At 46.5% G+C, this 23,734-nt stretch overlaps 1 protein-coding gene across 1 annotated transcript in view; it reads left to right on the top strand.

Annotated features, from left to right (window-relative positions):
• Positions 1 to 23,734, top strand: part of BRINP1 (BMP/retinoic acid inducible neural specific 1) — a 65,808-nt gene that overhangs the window by 26,673 nt on the left and 15,401 nt on the right. Inside the window, exons 2-4 of the mRNA XM_077836064.1 lie at positions 4,408 to 4,598; positions 14,033 to 14,202; positions 15,605 to 15,710. Of these exons, the coding sequence (XP_077692190.1) occupies positions 4,408 to 4,598; positions 14,033 to 14,202; positions 15,605 to 15,710 (467 nt within the window). The remainder of the gene's footprint in view (positions 1 to 4,407; positions 4,599 to 14,032; positions 14,203 to 15,604; positions 15,711 to 23,734) is intronic.

The following is a 23,734-nucleotide window of genomic DNA, read 5'->3' as shown; positions in this document are numbered from 1 at the left end:
ATAAACTCATCGCCGGCCCGTGCCAGCTTACTTGGGCTTGCAGCACTTGGGCTGCAGGGCTGTTTCACTGCTGTGTAGACGTCTGGGCTCGGGCTGGAGGCTGGGCTCTAGGATCCTGTGAGGTTCTAGAGCAACTCCTGTGGGAACTTAATTCCCTTCTGCCCCTTTGAAAATCGCAGCCTTTAATGGCCCAACACTGTCATGGAGGGAGGAGAGGCCATTCTGCAGAGGAAATCCCGAACAAACTGCTCAGCCTGGATTTGTCCTGGGCATTTTGGAGAGGGGCAGCTGGAAAAGCACCTCTACCACCCTTTGAAAGGGGGCAGGGAGACCCCTCACTCTGTGTTAGGGCAGCTTGGTGGGTGGGTGCCATGGTCCTGTTGGGATCCTGCCCCTCATCGGAGCCTTTGGGGATATCTACTGCCTGCAGGAATCTCAAGGAGTCTTGCACTCAAGAGCCAGGAGAACTATGAGTGTATCCAGCCCTGGATCAAGGGCATGAGGCCAGGGACAAAAAGCATGGTCTTGGGTAAAGACATTGGACTGGAACACAGGAGACCTCGGGGTGTATTCCTGGCTGTGCCACAACCTCTGTGAGTGACCTCGGGCAACTCAATGAGACTTTCTGTGCCTCAGTTCCCCATCTGTCCTATGGGGCTGATAAAACTTCCTACACCGTAGGGCTGCCACAAGGATGCATGCAGTAATGCTTGTGAGGTGCTTGGACACTGTGGAGACAGGGGGCAGATAAGCACCTCCACAGAGGTCTCTCACCTACGCACGCAGAACTGTACAATCTGGCTCTTAGAAAGTCAAACCTTTGGAGCAGGGTATTTGGCTCATTCCCTTGATCACACTAATGTCACCCAGTAAATAACAACAGCAATGCTGAGGTGTTGGGGGGCACAGGAGGCTGGCTGGTAACTGCAAGTCCTGGGTTGGGGTTGTGTGGGAGGGGCACAGGCTGACAGCTCATCAGCTGTGGGCAGCATGCAGCAGCTGGTGGCTTTTAAGCCGTGCTTTAAAAGGAGAGGGGGAGTGAGCAAGCTGGAAGGGAGGCGGGGAGTTCAACCTGGCTACGGTGACAGCTCCAAAAGGAGTCATTCTGCCCTTAGCCCATGTGCTGGGCCACGTTGCTGGAGCATATGCTGGGCATGGGATCCCCTTGCTGTCCTGCAGGGCCCATAGGCAGCAATACCCACTGGGAGGAGGAGAGGGAGGTGAGGAAGTGGCCTAGTTAGCGTGGTACTTCTGGGCGTCGTTGTGAACCTTTCTGCTCTGTTTCTTTCACATATTCAGTCCCGCTCCTTGGTTGCTGCATTTCTCTTTGGTTTCAAATCACGGTCTCCAAGGTCTGCACTGGACTTGTTTCTCCACTTATGTCCTTTGGTCGCCCTGGCGGTTTGAGGATGGAGAATTTAATTTGCTCCGACGGCCTCTCCTTTTCAGACTCCTCTCCCCAGATAGAGATGTACGTGCCCTTGTATTCTCCTATCTGTAGAGACTCAGTGGGAGCTCTGGGTGATGTCCCCAGACTGTGCTTTCAACTCTGTTTCCCTCCTCAGCATTTTTCCGTTTTGTTTTTCCCCTGGAGGGAATGTACCACTAACGAGTGTCAAGATCATCCCCAGCAACTCCCTCCATCTCTCTGACACACAGTGTGGACTGCTAACTCATTAGTGCTAGCTCAGAAGGGGTGATTCCTATCTATCTATCTCGTTACTGGGACAGAGAGGAAGGCCTGATGTATGAGTGTCTGCCGCCCCCTAGGCAGCAGTATGTAGACTGTCCCTCCTTACTGGCTCTCCCCTCCCTTTCCCACATCAGGCATTAGCATCTCTTTCACATGGACTCACAACAGCCTTCCATGGCTTTTGCTAGTTCTGTCTGCCCCACTGAGTTATACTTAGGCTACCCTTGAAAACAACTCAGTTGCATCAGCTAGTGCAGGCTCACGTGAGTGGCCTGAGCTGCGCGAGGCATCTTGCATGGCTATTGCAGGCTCCAGGGGCCTGATCCAAGCTCACTGATGTCCGTGGGGTCAGATCAGGCACCACATTCATAGCACATCACACCAATATGCCACTGTGAGCGGCGTGAGCACATGATGTCGTCCCCCCACGACAGAAAGGATGTGGACAAATTGGAGAGAGTCCAGCGGAGGGCAACAAAAATGATTAGGGGGCTGGAGCACATGACTTACGGGGAGAGGCCGAGGGAACTGGGGTTATTTAGTCTGCAGAAGAGGAGAGCAAGGGGGGATTTGATCGTAGCCTTCAATTACCTGAAAGGGGGTTCCAAAGAGGATGGAGCTTGGCTGTTCTCAGTGGTGGCAGATGACAGAACAAGGAGCAATGGTTTCAAGTTGCAGTGGGGGAGTTCTAGGTTGGATATTAGGAAAAACTATTTCACTAGGAGGGTGGTGAAGCACTGGAGTGAGTTATCTAGGGAGGTGGTGGAATCTCCATCCATAGAGGTTTTTAAGGCCTGGCTTGACAAAGCCCTGCTGGGATGATTTAGTTGGGGATTGGTCCATGCATTGAACATCTGTACATTTCAGGGGGCTATTCAAGGCACTCATTATTTGTAAATAGTTTTGGAACCAAGAATCTGACTCCCAATGTGTCCCATCATAGGCATAACCGATCCATTGGGTTGTTCTCGTTACTGGTTGCTGGGAGGAAACACTCCAAGTCTGGTGGCAGACTATTTCCAGTGAAAGGACCCTGTTTCTGGGATCTGCTCTTTCCAGAGCCTGAGTATAGTGAGTTTCAGGGCGCACTGGGAATGGAATTTCTGCTTAGCTTTTTCAAAGTCTGAGGATTAACAAGTGGGAATTAGCTCTGGAGTTTGCATTTTGACTTAAAAGGCTGGTATGTTGCTGATATTATTGCTGTAAGTCCCCCTGGTGAGTGGTGATGGGACCCAGTCAAAATAAACACATGCGTAATTACATTCATTAAAATAATCTAAAAGGCAGCAAGGCCATGTGGCTAGAGAGCCAGACTGGGAGCCAAGAGTCGCAGGTTCTGATCATGGCTTTGCCGCTGAATGTACTAAATCATCTCCCGGCAAGTCAGTTTCTCCACCTGTACGGGGGGATGCCAATGCTTATTGAGACAGAAAGTGCCACACAGTGTTATTCCTAAAAAGAAAGGGAGGACTTGTGGCACCTTAGAGACTAACCAATTTATTTGAGCATGAGCTTTCGTGAGCTACAGCTCACTTCATCAGATGCATACCGTGGAAACTGCAGCAGACTTTATATACACACAGAGAATATGAAACAATACCTCCTCCCACCCCACTGTCCTGCTGGTAATAGCTTATCTAAAGTGATCATCAAGTTGGGCCATTTCCAGCACAAATCAGGTTTTCTCACCCTCCACCCCCCCACACAAATTCACTCTCCTGCTGGCGATAGCCCATCCAAAGTGACAACTCTCTACACAATGTGCATGATAATCAAGTTGGGCCATTTCTTGCACAAATCCAGGTTCTCTCACCCCCCTCACCCCCCTCCCAAAAACCACACATTTCTGAAACAAGTGTTATTCCTGTTATTTAAATGAATGCTTTATCTGATTTACTGGAATAAATGAACGAAAAGGAACTGCAGCCTGTGACTCATTTGGACATGGCAACATATTGCCTAAGATAGTGCTGTGCATATTGCAGGACAGTTCTAAATCCTGGTTTTCTTCTTCGGCCTTCTCCAAGATTTTGCAAAAGAGGTTAGTAATGGCGGGTGCCTCGGTTTTTGGCTGCCCAACTTGACACACCCAAAAGGGGCCTGATTTTCAGAGGGCAGGTGCTGAGCAGGTGCTGTCCATGTTGTTGTTCAAGGATCACATTGCCCTGCACTCTAGGGGCTGGAAAATCAGGACGTCACGAGCAACCTTGTGCCCTCCAACTTTTTAGCTGGGTTTTGCACAGTCAGAGAGTTTAGATAGGATGGAAACAATTTGACATGGGAATGCCAGACTGGATCAGAACCAAGAGCTGTCTGCTCCAGTATCCTGTCTCTAATAGTGGCCCAAACTAGCTCCTTTAGAGGAAGGTGTAGGAGCGCTGCGGTAGGCAGATGTGGGATACTCTGACCCCTACAAAGGGACAGCCATACTTCTGGGAGCTCATCTGAAATTTACTTCTGAACTTGTTGAGGTTCCCGCAGCAGCAGCTCAGACCCTGATCCTTAAGGTGCGTTGGCATTGTGCAATAATTTCTTGCTTCTCCTCTTCTTCCTCCCACTCCTAGGTCTAGCCTCAGAGCCTCACCTGTGTATCTATGTGGGGATGTCCTCCCGTATTTTCCCCTTTGCCCTCATCTTCCCCCTTCTTTGGTGGTTCTCCCCTCCTGTCCAGACTCAGAGCCTCACCTGTGTTGTGTTCCTGTGTTGTCACATAGGGAGTTTGCCCGTTGGAAGGTGAGGAACACAGCCATCGAACGGAGAGACCTGCTCCGCAATCCAGTGCCCCTGATGCCTGAATTCCAGAGGAGCATCCGCTTGCTGGGCAGGAGACCCACCACGCAACAGTTCATTGATACCATCATCAAAAAGTACGGCACGCACATCCTCATCTCTGCCACCCTAGGAGGTAGGTGGCAACTGGGGTATTTTCGTACGCAGCTCACTGTAACAGTGGGGAGAAGGGATGAAGCATGCTCTTCCAGCTCTGTGTCACTTTAAATGTAAGAGAGACTAGGTGGGCAAGGTAAATATCTTTTATTGGTCCAACTTCTGTTGGTGGAAGGTGCAAGCGTTTGAGCTACACAGAGCTCTTCTTCAGACCCGGGGAAGGATGTAGGCCAGTTCGTATGGTGGTGAGTCAGGGCTGTCACATTTCCCCCCTGAAGCCCCATACTCTCCTGCAGATCTGCTCAGAAGCCCAGGCTAACTCTGAATGGCCCCTTTGGCTTATGAAGCAGAGTGTGTGGGGGTGGGTGTCGGTAGATGTGATACGTATGCCTGGTGTGACAATGTACTGTGTATTGGTGTGTGTGACATGAGCGCAGGTGTGCTTTGTTTGACAATAGCATGGTGGAGTGTTTCTGTGAGCTGCGTTTACACATACTTGATGTGAGAATGGTGTGCGTTTATATGATGTGTGCGCACATGTCCGTGTCAGGTTTTGAGTGCATACAGGATGTGTGTAGTGTGGGCAGTCATGCCTAGTGGTCAGAACAGAGGTGGTCAGGCCAGGAACAGTGCCCAAGCTCAGAGCTGGGGTCAAGGACCAAGCGTCAGAGCTAAGGGTCAGAGCCCAGGGTCAGGAACCAAGCAGGGAAGCAGGGATGCACTGGACTGGGCAGGATAGGAACGAGGCTGGGAACAAGTAGGAGCAGGGCTGGAGCAGTGCTCGGAGCAGGGCAGGCGCAGTAGTGATTGCATTCATGGGTGTGTGGGTTGAGCAGCCAGAGATCAGTTGTTGCTGTTGGACCAAAGTGCTTGTTGACTTCCTCGGCCAATAGATGGGGTGTCAATCATCCAGCTCTGTTGTGCTCATAGGCTGCCCAGAGACTGGGCAGGCACAACTGCAAGTCCTCATCCCTGACAATATACATGTGTCTACACTCCTGCTGAGGGCTCAGATGGAAGGCCTTGGAAATATTTTGCAGCCCTAGTGATGCCCGGAGTTAAACTGAGTAGCACAAGTGCTCTCGGCTGAGGCAAACCCACTGCCATAGCTCACCCTTGTGCCAGGACAAGGCATTGCAAGGGGTTCTTCTACTCCAGTATCCCCTTATCCATCATTCTGGTTCTGCAACCGTCTGCATCTTCTGTGGCCCGGCCCTCCAGCCAGATCAGCTTTCAGCTCAGTCCACTTCCGGGGGTAACAGAAAAGTCCAAACAGAAAACTCAGAATCTAATGGCCTTTATGCCAGGCCTTTGGCCCCCATCTGGATGAATGGACTATAAGGTGGATAGAAAGCTGGCTCGATCATCGGGCTCAATGGGTAGTGATCAACAGCTCCATGTCTAGTTGGCAACCAGCATCATGCAGAGTGCCCCAGGGGTCTGTCCTGGTACCGGTTTTGTTCAACATCTTCATTAATGATCTGGATGATGGGATGGATTGCACCCTCAGCAAGTTTGCAGATGACACTAAGCTGGGGGGAAAGGTAGATACGCTGGACGGTAGGGATAAGGTCCAGAGTGACCTAGACAAATTGGAGGATTGGGCCAAAATAAATCTGATGAGGTTCAACAAGGACAAGTGCAGAGTCCTGCACTTAGGACGGAAGAATCCCATGCACCGCTACAGGCTGGGGACCAACTGGCTAAGCGGCAGTTCTGCAGAAAAGGACCTGGGAATTGCAGTGGATGAGAAGCTGGATATAAGTCAACTGTGTGCCCTTGTTGCCAAGAAGGCTAACGGCATAGTGGGCTGCATTTGTAGGAGCATTGCTAGCAGATCGAGGGAAGTGGTTATTCCCCTCTATTCGGCACTGGTGAGGCCACATCTGGAGTATTACGTCCAGTTTTGGTCCCCCCCACTACAGAAAGGATGTGGACAAATTGGAGAGAGTCCAGCAGAGGGCAACGAACATGATTAGGGGGCTGAGGCACATGACTTATGAGGAGAGGCTGACGGAACTGGGGTTATTTAGTCTGCAGAAGAGAAGAGTGAGGAGGGATTTGATAGCAGCCTTCAACTATCTGAATGGAGGTTCCAAGAGGATGGAGCTCGGCTGTTCTCAGTGTTGGCAGATGACAGAACAAGGAGCCATGGTCTCAGGTGACAGTGAGGGAGGTCTAGGTTGGATATTAGGAAACTATTTTACTAGGAGGGTGGTGAAGCACTGGAATGGGTTACCTAAGGAGGTGGTAGAATTTCCATCCATAGAGGTTTTTAAGGCCCAGCTTGACAGAGCCCTAGCTGGGATGATTTAGTTGCGTTGGTCCTGCTCTGAGCAGGGGGTTGGACTAGATGACCTCCTGAGGTCTCTTCCAATCCTCATCTTCTCTGATTCTATGATCTGGGACTTACCTGTCTTTGTCTTTCAGTCCTGAAGCCTGTAGTAGGACCCAGGACAGACCTCTTCTCTTGGTTTTCCAGCCCAGGGACACCATGTTAGGCAGCTAAGGGTTGATCCTTCTAATCCATCACTGCTTCCTTGGGATGCTCCTATTTTGTCCTTAGCTCTTTCAGGGCTGAGGTCTCCACTACTGTCACTCCATCTCCTCCTGCAGCTTCTTCCCAGCCTGCCGCTGAGGAGTCGCTTCCAGGCCACTGCCAGTCTCTCTGGCAGCAGATAGATTGTAATTCAGAAAGTCCCCTCTGTCTCTCTTTAAGGCCGGGCTCCCCTAGCTCTCCTCCCTGGAGCTAGGGTGGTAACTTCGGCTAGCTGTAGAGCTTTAGCAAGCTTCTCCTTCAGCAGGCCCCTTCCTCCAATTAGTCCTCAGGCTCAGCAGGCCAGCCTTCTCCTGCTGCTGTCAGCCATACTATGAAGGAGAAGGCAGCATATATGCTGATCCCCTTCCTAAAGCTCATCCCAATTGGCTGGGAGCAAGAGGAGCCTGGCTGCACCCACCCTGCAAAGCTCCTGATCACAAGCCCTTAAAGAAACAAACAGGATTTCCTCCCAAAATACGACTTACTTCTAGGACCACTTTCTTTCTACCAGTATCTCCTATTTCCTAGGTCCTCGTGTATTTCAGACCTCCCAAGATCTTAAAAGGCAGAGCCACACGATGTGGGTGAACTGAGCCCTATGTCTTACTACTTTTAAGAGGACAGAGTACTCCGTGTGGCGTTAGGTACTTCTATGTGTGAGAGAATCACAGTATGGCTCTATGAGGATGCAAATACCAATATCTGAGTATGTGAGTTTTAAGACGATGTGGATATGCTGCAGGTTTGAGAGGGTGCCTATGGGCATGTGTGTCTGATGCCTGTGTGATGATAATCATTCCAGGGTAAATATGGTAAAGCCAAACTCCAAATAAGTGCACAGGCAGCATTTGAAAGAACCATGTGAATTGGATATTCTGCCTGGGTGATTTTCTCTCTTGGAATGGACAGAATAGCAGCCTGGCTGATATAGTGTCTATAATACCATTCCCGCCTAACCTTCACACCCTGCCTTGTTTCTTGAAACCAGATGCTCTCTCTTTCTCTGAAACAAACTGAATACAGAAGGAAAACAATCTTCTCCCACAGGAGGAACTCACTGGACTTGGAAAAATCTTAGAGTGCTCTGTGAAGTGGCATACCAAGGCATTAGGCAGGGATGATATTTTTAAGGTCAGGCTTGGCAAAGCCCTGGATGGGATGATTTAGTTGGGGATTGGTCCTGCTTTGAGCAGGGGGTTGGACTAGATGACCTCCTGAGGTCCCTTCCAACCCTGATATTCTATGATCCTATGATGGAGACACTGATGGGGAACACAGACAGAGAGGCCTGAACTGGATGCAACAGGTAAAGGAAAAATATGGGCCACATTTAAGAAAAAAAGAATGATAATTAAATTCAATGCAAATATATACCCAGGGACTGCAGACAGGTCTTGGTATGGGCAACATATGCCAGTAGATCAATAAGATGGAGAACTGCAGGTGCAGTCACCAATTTGCATGCCCGGTTACTGGAGCTGGGTAGAAAATGTCAAACATTTAGAAAATGAAAAACGGAAGTAAATTTCTCATGGACATTTTTTTTGCTTCTGTTTGTCTATTTATCACCTGTAGCGGTTGTCCGTTTTGCACACAGAGCTAAATAGCATGTATGGCATGTATCTGTAGTTGCACTGAGAATACTGCAGTGACAAAGAAGGTATCTTATCTTAAAGTTTTGTGACGCTGTTCATCACCATATTCTCTGAGCACCTTCCACATAAAATAGATTGCCAATAGCGAAACCCTTAGTGAAATTCCGAGGGTTTCTGGCTCTTGTTCCTCTGAGGGCTACGGAAAGCTCTTTAAACACGCTGTAAATGAGCAGCTCTGTAGACAAGATTAGATCGATTCGCATGCCTGCCTGCATATTTTTCATGCACAACTTAGGTGCCAGATCCTCAGATGGGGTAAACTGGTGTAGGTCCATTGAAGTCATGAAGTCCGAGCCATTATTGAATGCAGACCTAAAAGAATCCTTAGTCCAAAACTGCCTGTTCAATGCATCCAATCAAATTCCACCTGCCTCCCTCCCCCAAACCACATGAAATGCACGTGCTTAAGTGATTTGCTGGATAGGGATGATGGGTTGAATCAGGGCCTAAAAGAACTCTGTACAGAGAGAACTCATTTCTTTTGAGGAAATGTCTCCTTGGAATCATATTTTACACAGTGCAAGGCAGTGAAGGAAGAAACCATTGAGGCGAATGGAGTTTTATTTGCAAAAAGAAAAGGAGGACTTGTGGCACCTTAGAGACTAACAAATTAATTGGTTAGTCTCTAAGGTGCCACAAGTCCTCCTTTTCTTTTTGCGAATACAGACTAACACGGCTGCTACTCTGAAACCTGGAGTTTTATTTGTGGTTTTATTTTTCTTCCCATTGGAAGCCTTTTTCTCTTCCACATCCCTGGAAATTCCAAATAGCAAAGACCTTCAACGGTGAAATATATTTTTAATTTCACCCGGGTGAAGTTGTGAATTATTCACAGTGGCTTGTTCCATCTCCTGTTTTTACAACACGACATTTTTAAATATCCAGAGGCTTGTAAGGAGAGCTGGTGTTGGACAGAAGTGCGAAGTGTTCCATCATCCCAGAACAGTGGGGGTGGGGCAGGCAGGGCAAGAGGAATGAAGGATTCATCTTGACAGTGATCGTGATGAAGATAAAGCAGCTTTAGCCCCGCTGCATGGTGCATGGAGTGGGACATGTTCCGCTCAGAGTTTGCAGGCTCATCCAGATCCCTGTGACATCCAATCGATCGTCACTTAGGAGTTGCTTTTCCCCTAACTCTCTAAAGACCTCGGACCACATAAAAAAGCAGCTACCCAGAGAATTGTGCTTTTTATTAATTCAAATCTCAGCCTGACATTTAACCAGCTAAAGAACGAGAGACAAATGTGCACGACTCCCTTTTTGCGTAGCAGCTGTTTTGCGTAGCAGCTGGGCTCAGGGAGGTCTAAGAGATGGAGCAGGCCATCCTGCATCCACCACTGTTGCTGTCGAGACACCTTCCACAAGAGGAGGCTTTCTGATGCCTTTCTGTTGCAGAGCAGCTTGTTTCCCCTGGAGCCTGATAGAGAGCCAGCCCTGCTCCAGTTTAGTTCTGACAAAGGGATTGGTGCAGGGTCATTTCTAGGGCATACACACTCAGGGATGGAGTACACAGAGCCGAGAGCTAATTTGCAGGGAAAGCCCTGAAGGGAAGACAACTTTGAACATAGCATCCGCTTAATAAACGAGAAATTAAGACTTAATAATGCAGCAAAAGTCTATTAACCCCTCTTGATCTATGGGCTGCTTTCGCTGGCTCTCTTTCCGTGGGGATGCTGTGCTTTTCCCAGTCTTAGGCCCATGCACGCAGCGTGGGTTTCAAGCAGCGGTCTCTCCCTGCCCTCTCCTGCCATCGTACTTCACGTCTCAGGAACGCTGCTTGTCTCCCCGGATGTGCACTGAATGAAGCACGTAGAGGGTTTTCTTTTTTCCCCTCATCCTCCCCGTGGTGAGACTGAAACACTTCGGAGGGGCAAATGACAACTTCTTTGGAACTAGAACACAGATCTCCAGGTGCCGTAAAAGCTTTGGGTTCTCCAACTACTGTCTAGGTGCTAGCTTCATATAGCCTCCTTACATGCAGGTCTGGGACCCTTGTTCCTACCCCTCAGCTCTGTCAATGTAGATGCCATTTTTGGCTCAGTATTTAACATTCTAGCCGCTTTGGTTACTGTCCAGTAGCTTTAACGGGTGGGGATTTAACCCCCAGGACTTTTTGCTTTCTGCCTGGTCTCTATGGCCTGCGTCTACACGACAAGTGAGCAGTGTGAGTCCCCCACTCGTGTACACATATTTGTGCTGCCTCATGAGTGGTAGTGTGACCACAGATCGCCGGGTAGCCATCATAGCATGGTAGCCGTAGCAGAGGCAAGGCTGAGCCGTGTCGAGTACAAATCTGCCTCCGACCAGCGGCTATACACTCAGCATGGCTTGGTTGTTCCTCCAGTGCCACGCCCCACCCTTCTGGAGCTACACGGACGTCTACATTCACCCTACCTCGACGACAGCGGTGCCAGGGCACGTCTACACTTAGAACGCTGGTGCGGCTCTCCCACGGTAGCGCTTCTGGGAAGACGTATTACGCTGACAGGAGAGCTTCTCCCGGCCGTGTGGTGAATCCACCTCCACGACAGATGGTGGCTATGTCGCGGGGAGAAGCCCTCCCATCACCATAGCCCTGTTACACCGGGGGTTAGGCTGATAGAACTACATCGCTCGGGGGCGGGGGGGGGGGGATATTTCACCCTCCTGATGGTTGTAGTTATACCGGGGTAAGTTCAGAGTGTAGACCTGCCCCGAGTACATGTACAAGAGCAGCCCCCATTCAAAGCGTTGTCCCAGCTAAGCATTCCACCAGTGATTGTTGAACCAGGGGCTGACATAGGCCATGATCTTTCTGCATGGGAAGCAAAAAAACAAGGTGCGGGCTTTGCTAAAGAACACAAGGGAGTTCCCAAATCCTACTGGAACTCAATAGGAGCTGGGTGTCTAACTGCCATCTAGGCGATACCGTCCAGGGCCCCCATTACTATGTATAGTAATCTAGTCTGAAATGGACACAGAAGATCGCATTGATCTCTGGTGCAACTCCACTGAGTTCAGCGGAGTTGCATCAAGGATACATTTGGCCCAAGCTACAGCCTTTATTGCCTATTAATCACATTTTCCCACAAGCACCTTTGCATTTCCTCCCAAGCTTCCCCCCTCATACAGAGGAACTCCCTGTAAAAATCCACAAAGTCACTACTTTATCTTCCTTCAAAGCTCTCCTGAAAACTCATATGTGGTGTGAAGCCAGCAAAACATTTGACAGCAGCTAAGCAGCTGGTGTGCTGTGACCGCTGCTTAACATGCTTATCATATTCATCTCATTACCTTGTGTTTCCCCCGTCTGTTTGTTTTATCCACCTGTTGTCTCCCATCATATGCTTAGATTGTAAACCCTTTGGGGCAGGAAACATCTTCTCCGTTTTGTGTGTGTGTACAAGGCCTAACACGGTGAAGCCTCAATCCCCAGCTTGGGCCTCTAGGTATCGCTGTCAACACGTTAATTATTGATTATTATTGTTGTTATTATTTAGAGCTGGTCAGAATCTGGGGGTTTTCCCCCATGGAAAATTTTGAGGAAAACAATGTTTTTGGTCGGAACTTTCCATCGAAAATTTTGACTTCCTGGCAAAAAAAATCAAAATATTTTCATTTGAAAATGCCACAGCTTGCCTCATGGGAGTTGTAGTTGGATGCTGGAAGCTCCCATTCTCTGTCGCTTAGGTTGGGTTCCCTGGTCAGACTGTTTGCCATGATGCACCACAGTCTCGTCTCCTGGTGAGGGGACAGGGGTGTGTCATGGGAGACCCCTGGCCATGGTGCATCCTGGGATATGTGGGTCAGCTAGTGAGTCTGGCCCATAGAGAATAAGGACATGAGAAAACTGAATTACAATTCCCATTAGGCACCGCGGTAGTATTGCTAAATCAAAATATTCTGGACTCTGGTTTTTAAATGAAAAATTTGGAGACACATTTCATATACCTTTTTGATGTTGTCAAATCAAAGTTTGTCACAGAAAGTGTCTGCTTCCCACAGAAAAAATCAGTTTTTTCCTCTAAAAAATCAAATGTCCCTAAAGTAAAATAGTTATCCATCAAAACAGCGGTGATGCATTTTTTTTTCGTACAACCCTATTATTACAATGATCAGCAGCAGCATAAATATCAGTTCATCTGTTGGATACACAGGTTGGATTACAGCAGGTGCTACTTACTTCCACCCTAATTAAACTTTGATTCTTCTCTCAAAGCTAACTACATAAAAATGGCCCCTTCTGCTCCGCATGTACATTCAAAATCAGATTTCCTGACCTTAGTGAGGAAAATATGTTGGTTTTGCCTGTCACTCCTTTCAGCCTTGCAGAGCTCAGACAGAGTCAGCTAGATTGTATTCCGGCTCAGATATCATCATGAATAGATTTTTTTTAAAGTAAACTGTGGTTATAAACTTTGTTCTTCATCTTTCTTTTCTTTTCATTGAGAATGTTGCTATTGTTCATTAATGTTTGTTGCCTCTTGGGACTCTAACTTCTGTACTTCCTGATTCTCTGTCATTGCCAGGGCAACAGTGCTCTCATTAATACCGAGCCTGATTTACCCACACTCCTTTGTCCTGTTCAATACCTTTTCCCTTGCTCTTGTACCCACACAGCATGCTTCACCTGTGCTCTCCAGGACTGCAGGAAGAGCAGAGTCATCATTTATGCTACTTCTCTTTGCTTTTTTTCTGCTTGTCATCTCATCCCTCCTACTTCCCATACTTCTCAACCACTCATCTTGCATAGTCACTGGATGCCAGATCGTTACAAATGACACTCGTTTACCCTTTCAGCACAGACCCATTCACTCGTGAGCTAAATGTAACTTAAACTATCCTTTATGCCATTGAATTAAGATAATAGACTTCCATGAGATTTGCATCTTCTTCCACGAAGTCTAAATATTGGTCCTATGCAAATCACTCCAAATGTATCCCCACAATGACAGGCCTTGTTGTTGTTATTGTTCTATATAATGGGCTAGTTTCTCCATTGGTGTAAATCAGCATTGACTTTAGTGAAGTTATTCCAATTTACAGCAGCTGGGAATTTGGACCATTGGCCTCAATGGCGCTGTACTCAGATTTTGAATCTGGCCCATTGCACAGAAGAATGGGACTGGCTTTGTTGCACAAGGGCATCGCCAGGGGTGCAGAGATCTCAGAGTTTGCATGGTACAGGTTCAGCATGTGATACCATAGGTACCTCTGCACATTGCCCTGTGCGGTAGCAGCAAACCTTCCAATGTAGCAATCTGTTTCCCTTCACTGCAGGGGAGGAGGCCTTGACCATGTACATGGACAAAAGCCGACTTGACAGGAAGTCAGGAAACGCTACCCAAAGCGTTGAGGCACTGCACCAGCTTGCTTCCTCCTACTTTGTAGACCGTGATGGCACCATGAGGAGACTCCATGAGATCCAGATCTCTACCGGAGCAATCAAGGTATTGCTTCTGCTGCTATGGAGATTCCAGGGAGAGAACTGGAGCGGGGAATGACAGCCATCCCGATGCAAGAGGGATGCTAGTCAGGGCTCGGCCTTTAATAGGGTATAATTGGTTTCATTGCTGGGTAGACACCAGCAATTGCAATGTGGCATTCTTCACAAGAAAAGGCAAGTTATTACACTGTGCTACTGATGTTAGATGGGAAAAGTAATTCTCTTGTGTCCCTCATTTCACATAGGCACAGACCATTCCGGCATGAAGGTGATTTTGGGAAGGGGACACCCAGTGTGGCATTGATGTTAAGGAGATCATGGTCCTTGCAGTGTAGCAGTGATATTGGGGAGGGCATGGCCATGGCAGGTCAGCAACGACAATGGAAATGGGCAAGCAGTTCTGTAGTGGCAGGAATATTAGACAGCATCATGCCACCCTTGTATGTCTTCCACCGCAGGTATCAGTACAGTCTCTATTGAACAGCTCTCAGGTGAATTGACTACAAGGGAATGAGAAAAGCCTACAATGAGGCTTTACAAAGGCTTCCAGAATGAAATGGTCAGAGATAGAGAGCTGGAGGGGGAGTGGGGGAAGCTACTGGGAGGAGAATACAAAGGAAAGGAAAACGGATCCACAAACAACAGCCTTCTCCTTTGAAAGCACTCAGCCTCCACTGGGGAGGGATTCCATTGTCAGGGAACGTGCTGCAAGGAAGGCAGGCGGGATGAAGCCATCACTCTCAGCCACTGCTGAAAGGCTCCGGCTTGTGTTATTGTTCTGTGGTGTCTCCTGGCCCTGCCTATTCCCTCAAGGATGGGAAACTGGATTGAGATATTGAAGCCCTGACAGCAGATAACCACTCTTTGTGAATTCAGAAAGGACAGGTCTCCTCTGCAGATAGACACCAACAATAACAACAGCTATGCTACAAGCAGCAGGAGGATTTTCTGTCTCTCCGTTTATCCATAGTACGTGCTTGTGTGGTGAGGGGCACGACATCACTCACCCTATCTGGTTCTCAATCCATGTGCTCTAGATTGCCATGGAGAGACAATGGGATAATTCCTCTCCTGGCTTTTGGTCTAAGACAACAGAGATCCCCCATGGATCAACCTGCAGGCCTCCCTTCACCAGGCCCAGATTCAGATGCAATAACATAAAACATGGGACAGTTTGCACCTGGACAGAGTCTGGAAGGTAGCTCTTTTTTCAAGTTTGCGTTTCTAACCTGGCCCTGTCTGTCCACTGGGGATATTTGGCTTTCACCCACATCATGTAGGTTGTATCTTGGTGAGGGTGGGGTGGGTGAGGGTGTCCGTCAATCAGTGGAGATGTCAGGGGCTGGACCGTCCTGGAAATGCTGCAAACAAATGGCATGTTTCCTTTTTCTGGCATCCGGCTCTAGGTAACAGAAACTCGGACTGGCCCCCTGGGCTGTAACAGCTACGACAATCTGGACTCTGTGAGTTCTGTCCTTCTGCAAAGCACTGAGAGCAAACTCCACCTGCAAGGTAGGAAACAGAAGAAAGAGTGAATGTGAGGGGCGGGGGGGAGCCATGATAAGAGAAAATTAAAGCTCATACCTCCTCCTCCTTCTTCTTCCTCTCCTAGTGTTTGTTACACTCACTTGCCTTGTCTTCAGTTAGACAGTAAGCTCCTTCGAGCAGGGACAGTGTCTTCCTATGTATATATACAGCGCCTAGCACAGCGGGACCCAGATCCTGACTGAGGGCCAGAACTGCAAAGGCATTCAGGTGCCTAAAGATGTGTCTAGGAACATAGTGAAATTTCCAAAAGTGCCTAAATAATGTAAGTGTCTGAATCCCATTGGCTTCCAATGGGAGTTAGACACCTAATCTGCTCAGGTGCTTTGGTAAATCCTACTAGGTGCCTAGATGCATCTTTAGGTGCCTAAAGGCTTTTGCCATTTTGGCCCTGAGTCCTATGCATGCTACTGCAGTTCGAATAGTAAAGAGTAACAATGGTTGAAACAGGGAGAAGGAGAAAGAGAGAAGGACTAAAAGAGAGAGAGATTTATAGCAGGGCTATGGACCTGACCCAAAGCCCTCTGAAGTCAATGGGAGTTTTTCTGCTGACTTCGCTGGTCTTTGGATTGGTCCCTATATCATTACACCTGTGCTCTGTGATTTGTATTGGCTGCCTACTGGTTTCCAGACAGATTTTAAGGTTTTAACCTATCTAAACTTGGCCTTGCAACTCTCTCCACTTGTCTGAAGTAGTCTGAGTCTGTTGGCATTCAGAACAAGCTGTGAGGCTCAGCTACTTCTTTTTGGTGGTGGTGGGGGTAAGGGGGCTTGGGAAAGGTGAGAGGACTGAATGAGGATGGAATATTAGGCCTACTGAGATTAACTTTTTGGTTAGTGTCTTGAGTACAGAGGTGAATCTATGCTGCTGGGTTTGTTATTCATATTGACTGTGTTCTAAAACAAAGCCAAAGGCACCAGAGAATAAATGGGCACGGTGCTTTTTTACTGTTGTATATACATCAATGTAAAGAAATACCAACATAGCCACTGATATTTAAGTAACATACTGGCCAAATGTCCCTTTGTCCCTCTCTGGTGGCTGATCAGAGGTGTGTGAGTCAGCCACAGTTACTACCTAGTATACCTAATCCTTTGATAGACAAGTGATAGACACCTGTATTTTGGAGCTAGAGGTCATGGGCCAAGTACATTAATTAATTAAATGACCAGTCCTGATTCCAGTGAAGTCAACAGGAGTCTTTCAATTGACCTCAATGGAGCAGAAAATGTATTGTGCATGAACTTTTTGTCATTATACTCAATGTTTAACAAAATAGGAAATATGAATTTTAACAGTTCACTTTGTCCAATTTTTATATAGATTTAAATTTAAATTTTGCAGAAGAACAGGCTATATTATGGTTTTGTTTTCAGTAGAAATTGGCAAGCATTATTTTAATTTTAGTGAAACATAGGATGTTTCACAGAAATTGGGCTTAATTTACTAAGTCATATTGTGGATTTTTTAAAAAATGTTTTCTTTAAAAATAATAGCCATGTTGCTTTAAATGTATTGGTGATCACTGAAATGTACCTTCCCATAACTTATATAGATAGTAATATATAATGTGGGGCTTCGTATATATACTATAGGGATGATCACTAATCAAAACCCATAGATAGATAGATAGATAGATAGATAGATAGATAGATAGATAGATAGATAGATAGATAGATAGATAGATCAATCTAAGGACCTGATCCAAAGACTGGAAGAATGGAAAGGCTCCCATTGACTTCAAAGAACTTGGGATCAGGCCCCAATGAACAATAAGGCTTAAAGTCATCCAATAATTAAGGGTGGGATTTTCAAAGACATTGGCTGAAAACCAATGGGGGCATATTGTCCTCTGGCCCTTTTGAAAATACCAGGGAAGGGGTTATCCTAGTTTTTTGTAAGTAATTTTCTCTAGATTTATAGTAAGGTCTTAGATTTGACCAATTACTCTGATTTCACGATAATGTGTCCAATCTTCAGATTTGTATACCTTTAGCAGATACCTCTGCTGTACAATAAATTATGATGGATTAGGATATGTATGACCAACCAAGGGAAGGGAAAGAGGGAAGTCTTGCATTGCTATTAGAGCTGGCCAAGAATTTTCCAACAAAGCGTTTCGTTCTTGTTGATATTTTTTTTTATGGAAAATGAAGTTTCCACAGAATCTTGTTGTTGACATTTTTTTTATTTTCCCAGTGGAAAATAGAAAGAAATATCTCATTTTGACATTTCCAATTCATAGTTATTGGGAACTTTATATTCGATAAAAAAATTAACATTTCAAATGTTTGTCCCTATTTGGGCCAAAAGAAAAAGGAATACCATAATTTCCTGTATGTCAGAAATTCTGATTTTTGCTTTTCACTTGATCAGAATTAGGGTTAGCTATAATGGGAGGAGAGCTTCCAAGTGGGGTTTGAAGGGACAATGCAACCAGGGGAAATAAAGACAGAAACAGAATGTCAATGAAAGAGAATTTGGAAATGGGAACTTCACCATTGCTTTCATGGAGCTGACTCAATGGGAGGGGGGAGAGAGTGAATGAAGAAAGAGTAAGAGAGAGAGAGAATAAAAATCAAAGGGAAAGAGAGAAGGAGGACACAGTGTGTGAGAGGGAAGGGGGAAGAGATAGAAAGAAAGTTTCCCCTTCCCACTCCTTCAGTAAGTCCCCATGATTATCAGGATCTGAATCAGTCTCTGGCAAAAAAGAATGGGGATGGTGGGAGTTTGTCTGGCTGAGAAACTCAGAAAACTGCACCCTTTCTGACCATCCCGGTAGTCACTGCTATTCAGAAAGCCAAGGTTGGGCAGCACCATGGAAGCTAAAAAGAGAAAGCCAAAGAGCAGAGAGAAACAATGGAAGTGGGGGGCACCTGGAAAGATGCGAGCTTTGTAGTGTCTTGTTGCCCTGAACAGTCTCTGCACACTTCCAGTAAAAAAGCATTTTAAAAAAAGTTTTAGGAACAAAATGAACCCTAACAATGCAGTTGGTCCATTACTAGATGTAGATGGTAGAATTATCAGTAATAATGCAGAAAAATAAGAAGTGTTCAATAAATATTTCTATTCTGTATTTGGGGAAAACCAGCTGATGTAGTCTCATCATACGGGGATGACAACATGCTTTCCATTCCACTAGTAGCTCGAGAGGAGGTTAAACAGAAGCTACTAAAATGGGCCCTGGTCTACACGGTGGGGGGATAGATCTAAGTTATGCAACTTCAGCTACGTGAATAATGTAGCTGAAGTCGACATACTTAGATTGACTTACCGTGGTGTCTTCACCATGGTGAGTCGACTGCTGTCGCTCCCCCATCGACTCCGCCTGCACCTCTCGCAGCGGTGGAGTACAGGAGTTGATGGGAGAGTGCTCAGGGGTCGATTTATCGTGTCTAGTCTAGACACGATAAATCGATCCCTGCTGGATTGATTGCTGCCCGCCAATCTGGCGGGTAGTGTAGACATACCCAGGTCCAGAGAACTTGGATTCAAGAGTTTTAGAAGAGCTGGCTGAAGAACTCTCTGAACTGATAATGTTGATTTTTAATACATCTTGGAGTACTGGGGAAGTTCCAGAAGACTGGAAGAAAGATATGTTGTGCCAATTTTTTAAAAGGGTAAACAGGATGACCCAGGTAATTATAGGCCTGTCAGCCTGACATTGCTCTCTGGCAAGATAACGGAGTGGCTGACATGGGACTCAATTCGTAAAGAATTAAAAGGAGGGCAATGTAATTAATGCAAATCAACACGGGCTAATGGAAAATAGATCCTGTCAAATTAACTTGATATATTTGTTTGATGAGATTACACGTTTGGTTGATAAAGGTAATAGTGTTGATGTAATATACTTAGGCTTTTGTAAGGTGCTTGACTTGGTACTGCATGACTTTTCGATTGAAGAATTAGAGAAATATAAAATTAACATGGTGCACATTAAATGGATCAAAAACTGGCTAACTGATAGGTCTCAAAATGTAACTGTAAACAGGAAATCATAATTGAGTGGCTCTGTTTCCAGTGAGATCCTGCGTTCTTGGCCCTATGGTATTTCACATTTTTTACCAATGACCTGGAAGAGACCATAAAATCATCACTCATAAAGCTTTCAGATGACACAAAAATTGGGGGAATGGTAAATAATGAAGAGGACAAGTCACTGACACAAAGAGATCTGGATCACTTGGTAAACTCGATGCAAGCAATGTGCATTTGTATATGGCTAAATGTAAATGTATACATCTAGGAACAAAGAATGTAGGCCATGCTTACAGAATGGGGGACTCTATCTTGTGAAGCAGTGACTCTGAAAAGAAAGATTTGGGAGTCGAGGTGGATAATCAGCTGAACATGAGTCTCAATTTGATGCTGTGGCCAACAGAGCTAATGCAATCCTGGGATGCATAAACAGGGGAATCTTGCATCGGAGTTGAGAGGTTATTTTACCTCTGCATTCGGCATTGGTGTGACCACTGCTGGAATACTGTGTCCAGTTCTGGTGCCACAATTCAAGAAGGGTGTTGATAAATTGGAGAGGATTGAAGAGCCACAAGAATTATTAAAGGATTAGAAAACGGGCCTTATAATGATAGACTCAAGGAGCTCAACCTATTTAGCTTAACAAAGAGAATGTTAAGGGGTGACTTGATTACAGTCTATAACTACCTACATGGGAAAAATATTTATTCAATCTAGCAGAGAAAGGTACAGCATGATCCAAAGGCTGGAAGTGGAAGCTAGACAAATTCAGACTGGGACTAAAATGTACATTTTTAATGGTGAGCGTAATTAATCATTGAAACAATTTACCAAAGGTCATGGTGGATTCTCCATCACTTACAATTTTTAAATCCAGATTTGAACAGATCTGCCCTAGGACTTATTTGGGGGAAGTTCTCTGGCCTGTGTTATGCAGGAAGTCACACTAGACGATCACAGTGATCCCTTCTGGCCTTAGTATCTATGAATACTGAATACAGTCTCACTCAGACTCCCATAATCCCTAGAAAGAGAGATGGGGGAGGGGAGGAAAAGGGGGAGATGGTTGGGGGAGACTGTGATGGTCCAAATGGAAAGGGAGGAACAGAGGGAAGGGGAACGAAAGAGAGAAGAGGGTAGTGGTTGAGAGGGAGAGGACAGGAGAAGGCTGACAGAAAGAGAAGAGGAAAGGTTGAGAGTCCAGACAGGGAAGGAGGAAGGTACTGGTTTCAATGGAAGGACAGACAAGTGCTCGCTCCTGGGATGCGTCTCAGCTGTGTGAACTGGCGCAGAGAAGACTCATGGTGAGAATAACAAGCTAACCAGCACACACAGTTTACATGCTACAACACAGGGCAAACCCAACACCGGCCAACCCAGAGCTAAGGGAAAGGCTCAAGGGCAGGGAGGAATGGTCTTCTTTTAATAAAGCAAAGTGACCTTTAAAGCTACACCTTAATGTTATCCACCCAATCTGGAGGGCGGTTTGCTGAATAATTATTTAGGTTCTTTTCTCTCCTCTCCAGCTGCTTTGTGAGAGCTCACTAAGAATTAGTCACAGGGCTGCAGGTAATGAATCGTGACTTAGTCTACTCTGATCTGATTAGCAGCCAAGCATGAGCCGCTGACAGAAATCTGTGTTCCTGCCATCATGTCGCTCTGCTCGGAGGCCAGTTCAATAAAAGAACAGTGTCTTCATGACAGAGAGGATTTCTGATTCCCAACCAGCTGGCTGCAGCCAGACCTTGACTGAAGCCTCCACGTGAGAGCGTCCCATTCTCAAGGAAGTGCCCGAGCCCCTGGCAGTCATAGGCCCAAGATGTAATGTTCAGATCCAGAGCCAACATGCCTCAAAGGTCATAGGAAGGCTTTGATTAGGCCCTTTACAAGATATAAGGGTCAGCTGCAAGATTTAGAACTGGATCTAAATGTCCTCAAACATCAGAGTGTCTGAGTCTAGGCCTGATCCTACCTGGAATGAGTAGAAGCATTCACTGATGAAAGAGCATGTGTGTGCGTGGATGGGTGTCAGAATGTATGCATTCATGTGTGTCCGCATTCTTATCTCTTTGGCGGGCTCTACGCATTCTTGCCCAGCTTCCTTGCAGGCTGTAAGGGGTTGAGCACTGGCTGATTCTGTTACCGATTGGAAAGGAATTGGCTGCTGGAGGTGTTTGGCTCTGTGTGGCAATGCTGGAGATTGCAAGCAGAACTGGCCAGAAAATGGAATTTTCATTCTGTGGGAAATTCTGACATTTCAAAATTGGTTTTCATTCCGAAACGGATCCAGAATTTCTAAATTTCCAGCAAAACAAAAAGTTTCCCAGACCATTCATTTTGGAAATATCAAAATGCTTTTCTTTGATAGCGTCAAATCTTTTCGCTTCAATATGGGAACCATGTTTCCTTTTGATAACATCAGCACAGTAACCCAAAACACTATTATATTATATTTGTGTATTATATCTATTCAAATATTTAATATAGGGGAAAAGTCAAGACAAAAGGAGTTGAAATGAAAAAGTTGAAATGAAACATTTCAGCATCACCTTAATGAAATGAGAAAGTCAAAACAATTCATTTACATTTTCTCCCCATCCACGCATTTCCCACAACACATTTGGATCTCAGCAAAACTGCATTTTTCAAGAGAAAACTGTTCCATCAACATTTTTGTCACTCAGCTCTAATTGCGGGGCTCTGTGAAGGTGCCTGCATTGTTGCAATATGCTTTTTAGATATGTCCAGGCCAAGGCCAAAACACCTCTCCAGGAACCCCTTCCAGATGAATTCAGGTCCCTTCCCACACCAGCTCCCATATCCTTTCTCTGCTCCCTCCAGATTTTAAAGAGGGCCTTTGCACTTCCGTGTGTCAGACATTCGGCCTGTGATAGATCCTGACCAATGGGTTACCATCTAAGGTGTGCAGTCTCCCAGAAGCCTGGTGGGTGAGAAAGCACAGGTGTGCATACCTGTCTCTGGTCTCAGTGCACCTCTGCGTGTTTACGTGTGCATGTGAACAGGAGTGTAGGGGTGTGTGATTATATTCCTACAACCTTAACATTCAACCTCCCCTATCCGGGATTTCCTAGCCTGGAGGATAATCTTTGTGCATTGCAGGGAGTTCCCGTAGAAAGGCAAACACCTTCAGCAGGATGGGTGGAATTTTTAAGCTGCAGAGCTGTATTTCTTGTGTCCAAGTCCGCGTTTTGGAAATGCATGCATCTGAGTGCATGAGCCAGCCAACCATTTAAACGTGTGCTCATCTTTAAGCCACATTAGTAGTTGCATTGAAATCAATAGGACGGCTCATGTGTTTAAATGCAAATACATACTTAAGTGCCTTGATAGATTGAGTCTTAGGCCAACTTTTAATCAGGCCTGTACTCACTAAGCGCCCTTTACACCACACTGACATCGTGAAGGGGCCTGTAGAAGGGTGAATTGACTGCTGGTGAACCCCTCATGGCTGGGTGTGTGGCTTTCCTCATCCAGCACACACTCACGGCTGGGCGTGGGTCCCTCTCACCTAGCACCCCCTGCCGATGGTTGCTCTGGCCCTGCAATGGTTTCTCTTCTTGTCACTCAGTCCTCAGCCAGGGTCAGCCACAGGAGCTTGCTTCGTTCCTGTGTCCTCCAGATACCTTCCCTCCCCCCGTCAGATTTCCTTCTCGCCATGCAGGGCCTCCCTGTTTCCTCAGGTCTCTCTACTTCCACAAAAGTGACTGCAGAATTCTTCACTCTCTGCCTTCTGCTCCACACTGCTTCTCTTTGTACCACTCCCCAGCTAGGCTTCATCTTTAATTAAGTCTGGCCTACCCTCTAGGAGCAACCGGGTGGGTTAATTGGCCTGTCAGGCCCACATTAACCCTTTCACCACCTGTGTGTGGTAGGGACCCCAGCACCTGGTCTTAAACTGAGTGTAAATGAGTTTACACAGTGTAAAGCATTCTTAGTGTAAATGAGCATTAGGACCTGCTAGTGAGCATTTGTGAGGATGCACATATTT

This window comes from Eretmochelys imbricata, chromosome 16 (assembly GCF_965152235.1).
Source record: "Eretmochelys imbricata isolate rEreImb1 chromosome 16, rEreImb1.hap1, whole genome shotgun sequence".
NCBI classification, from domain to species: Eukaryota; Metazoa; Chordata; order Testudines; family Cheloniidae; genus Eretmochelys; species Eretmochelys imbricata.
This window is presented reverse-complemented; position numbering and strand designations above follow the sequence as displayed.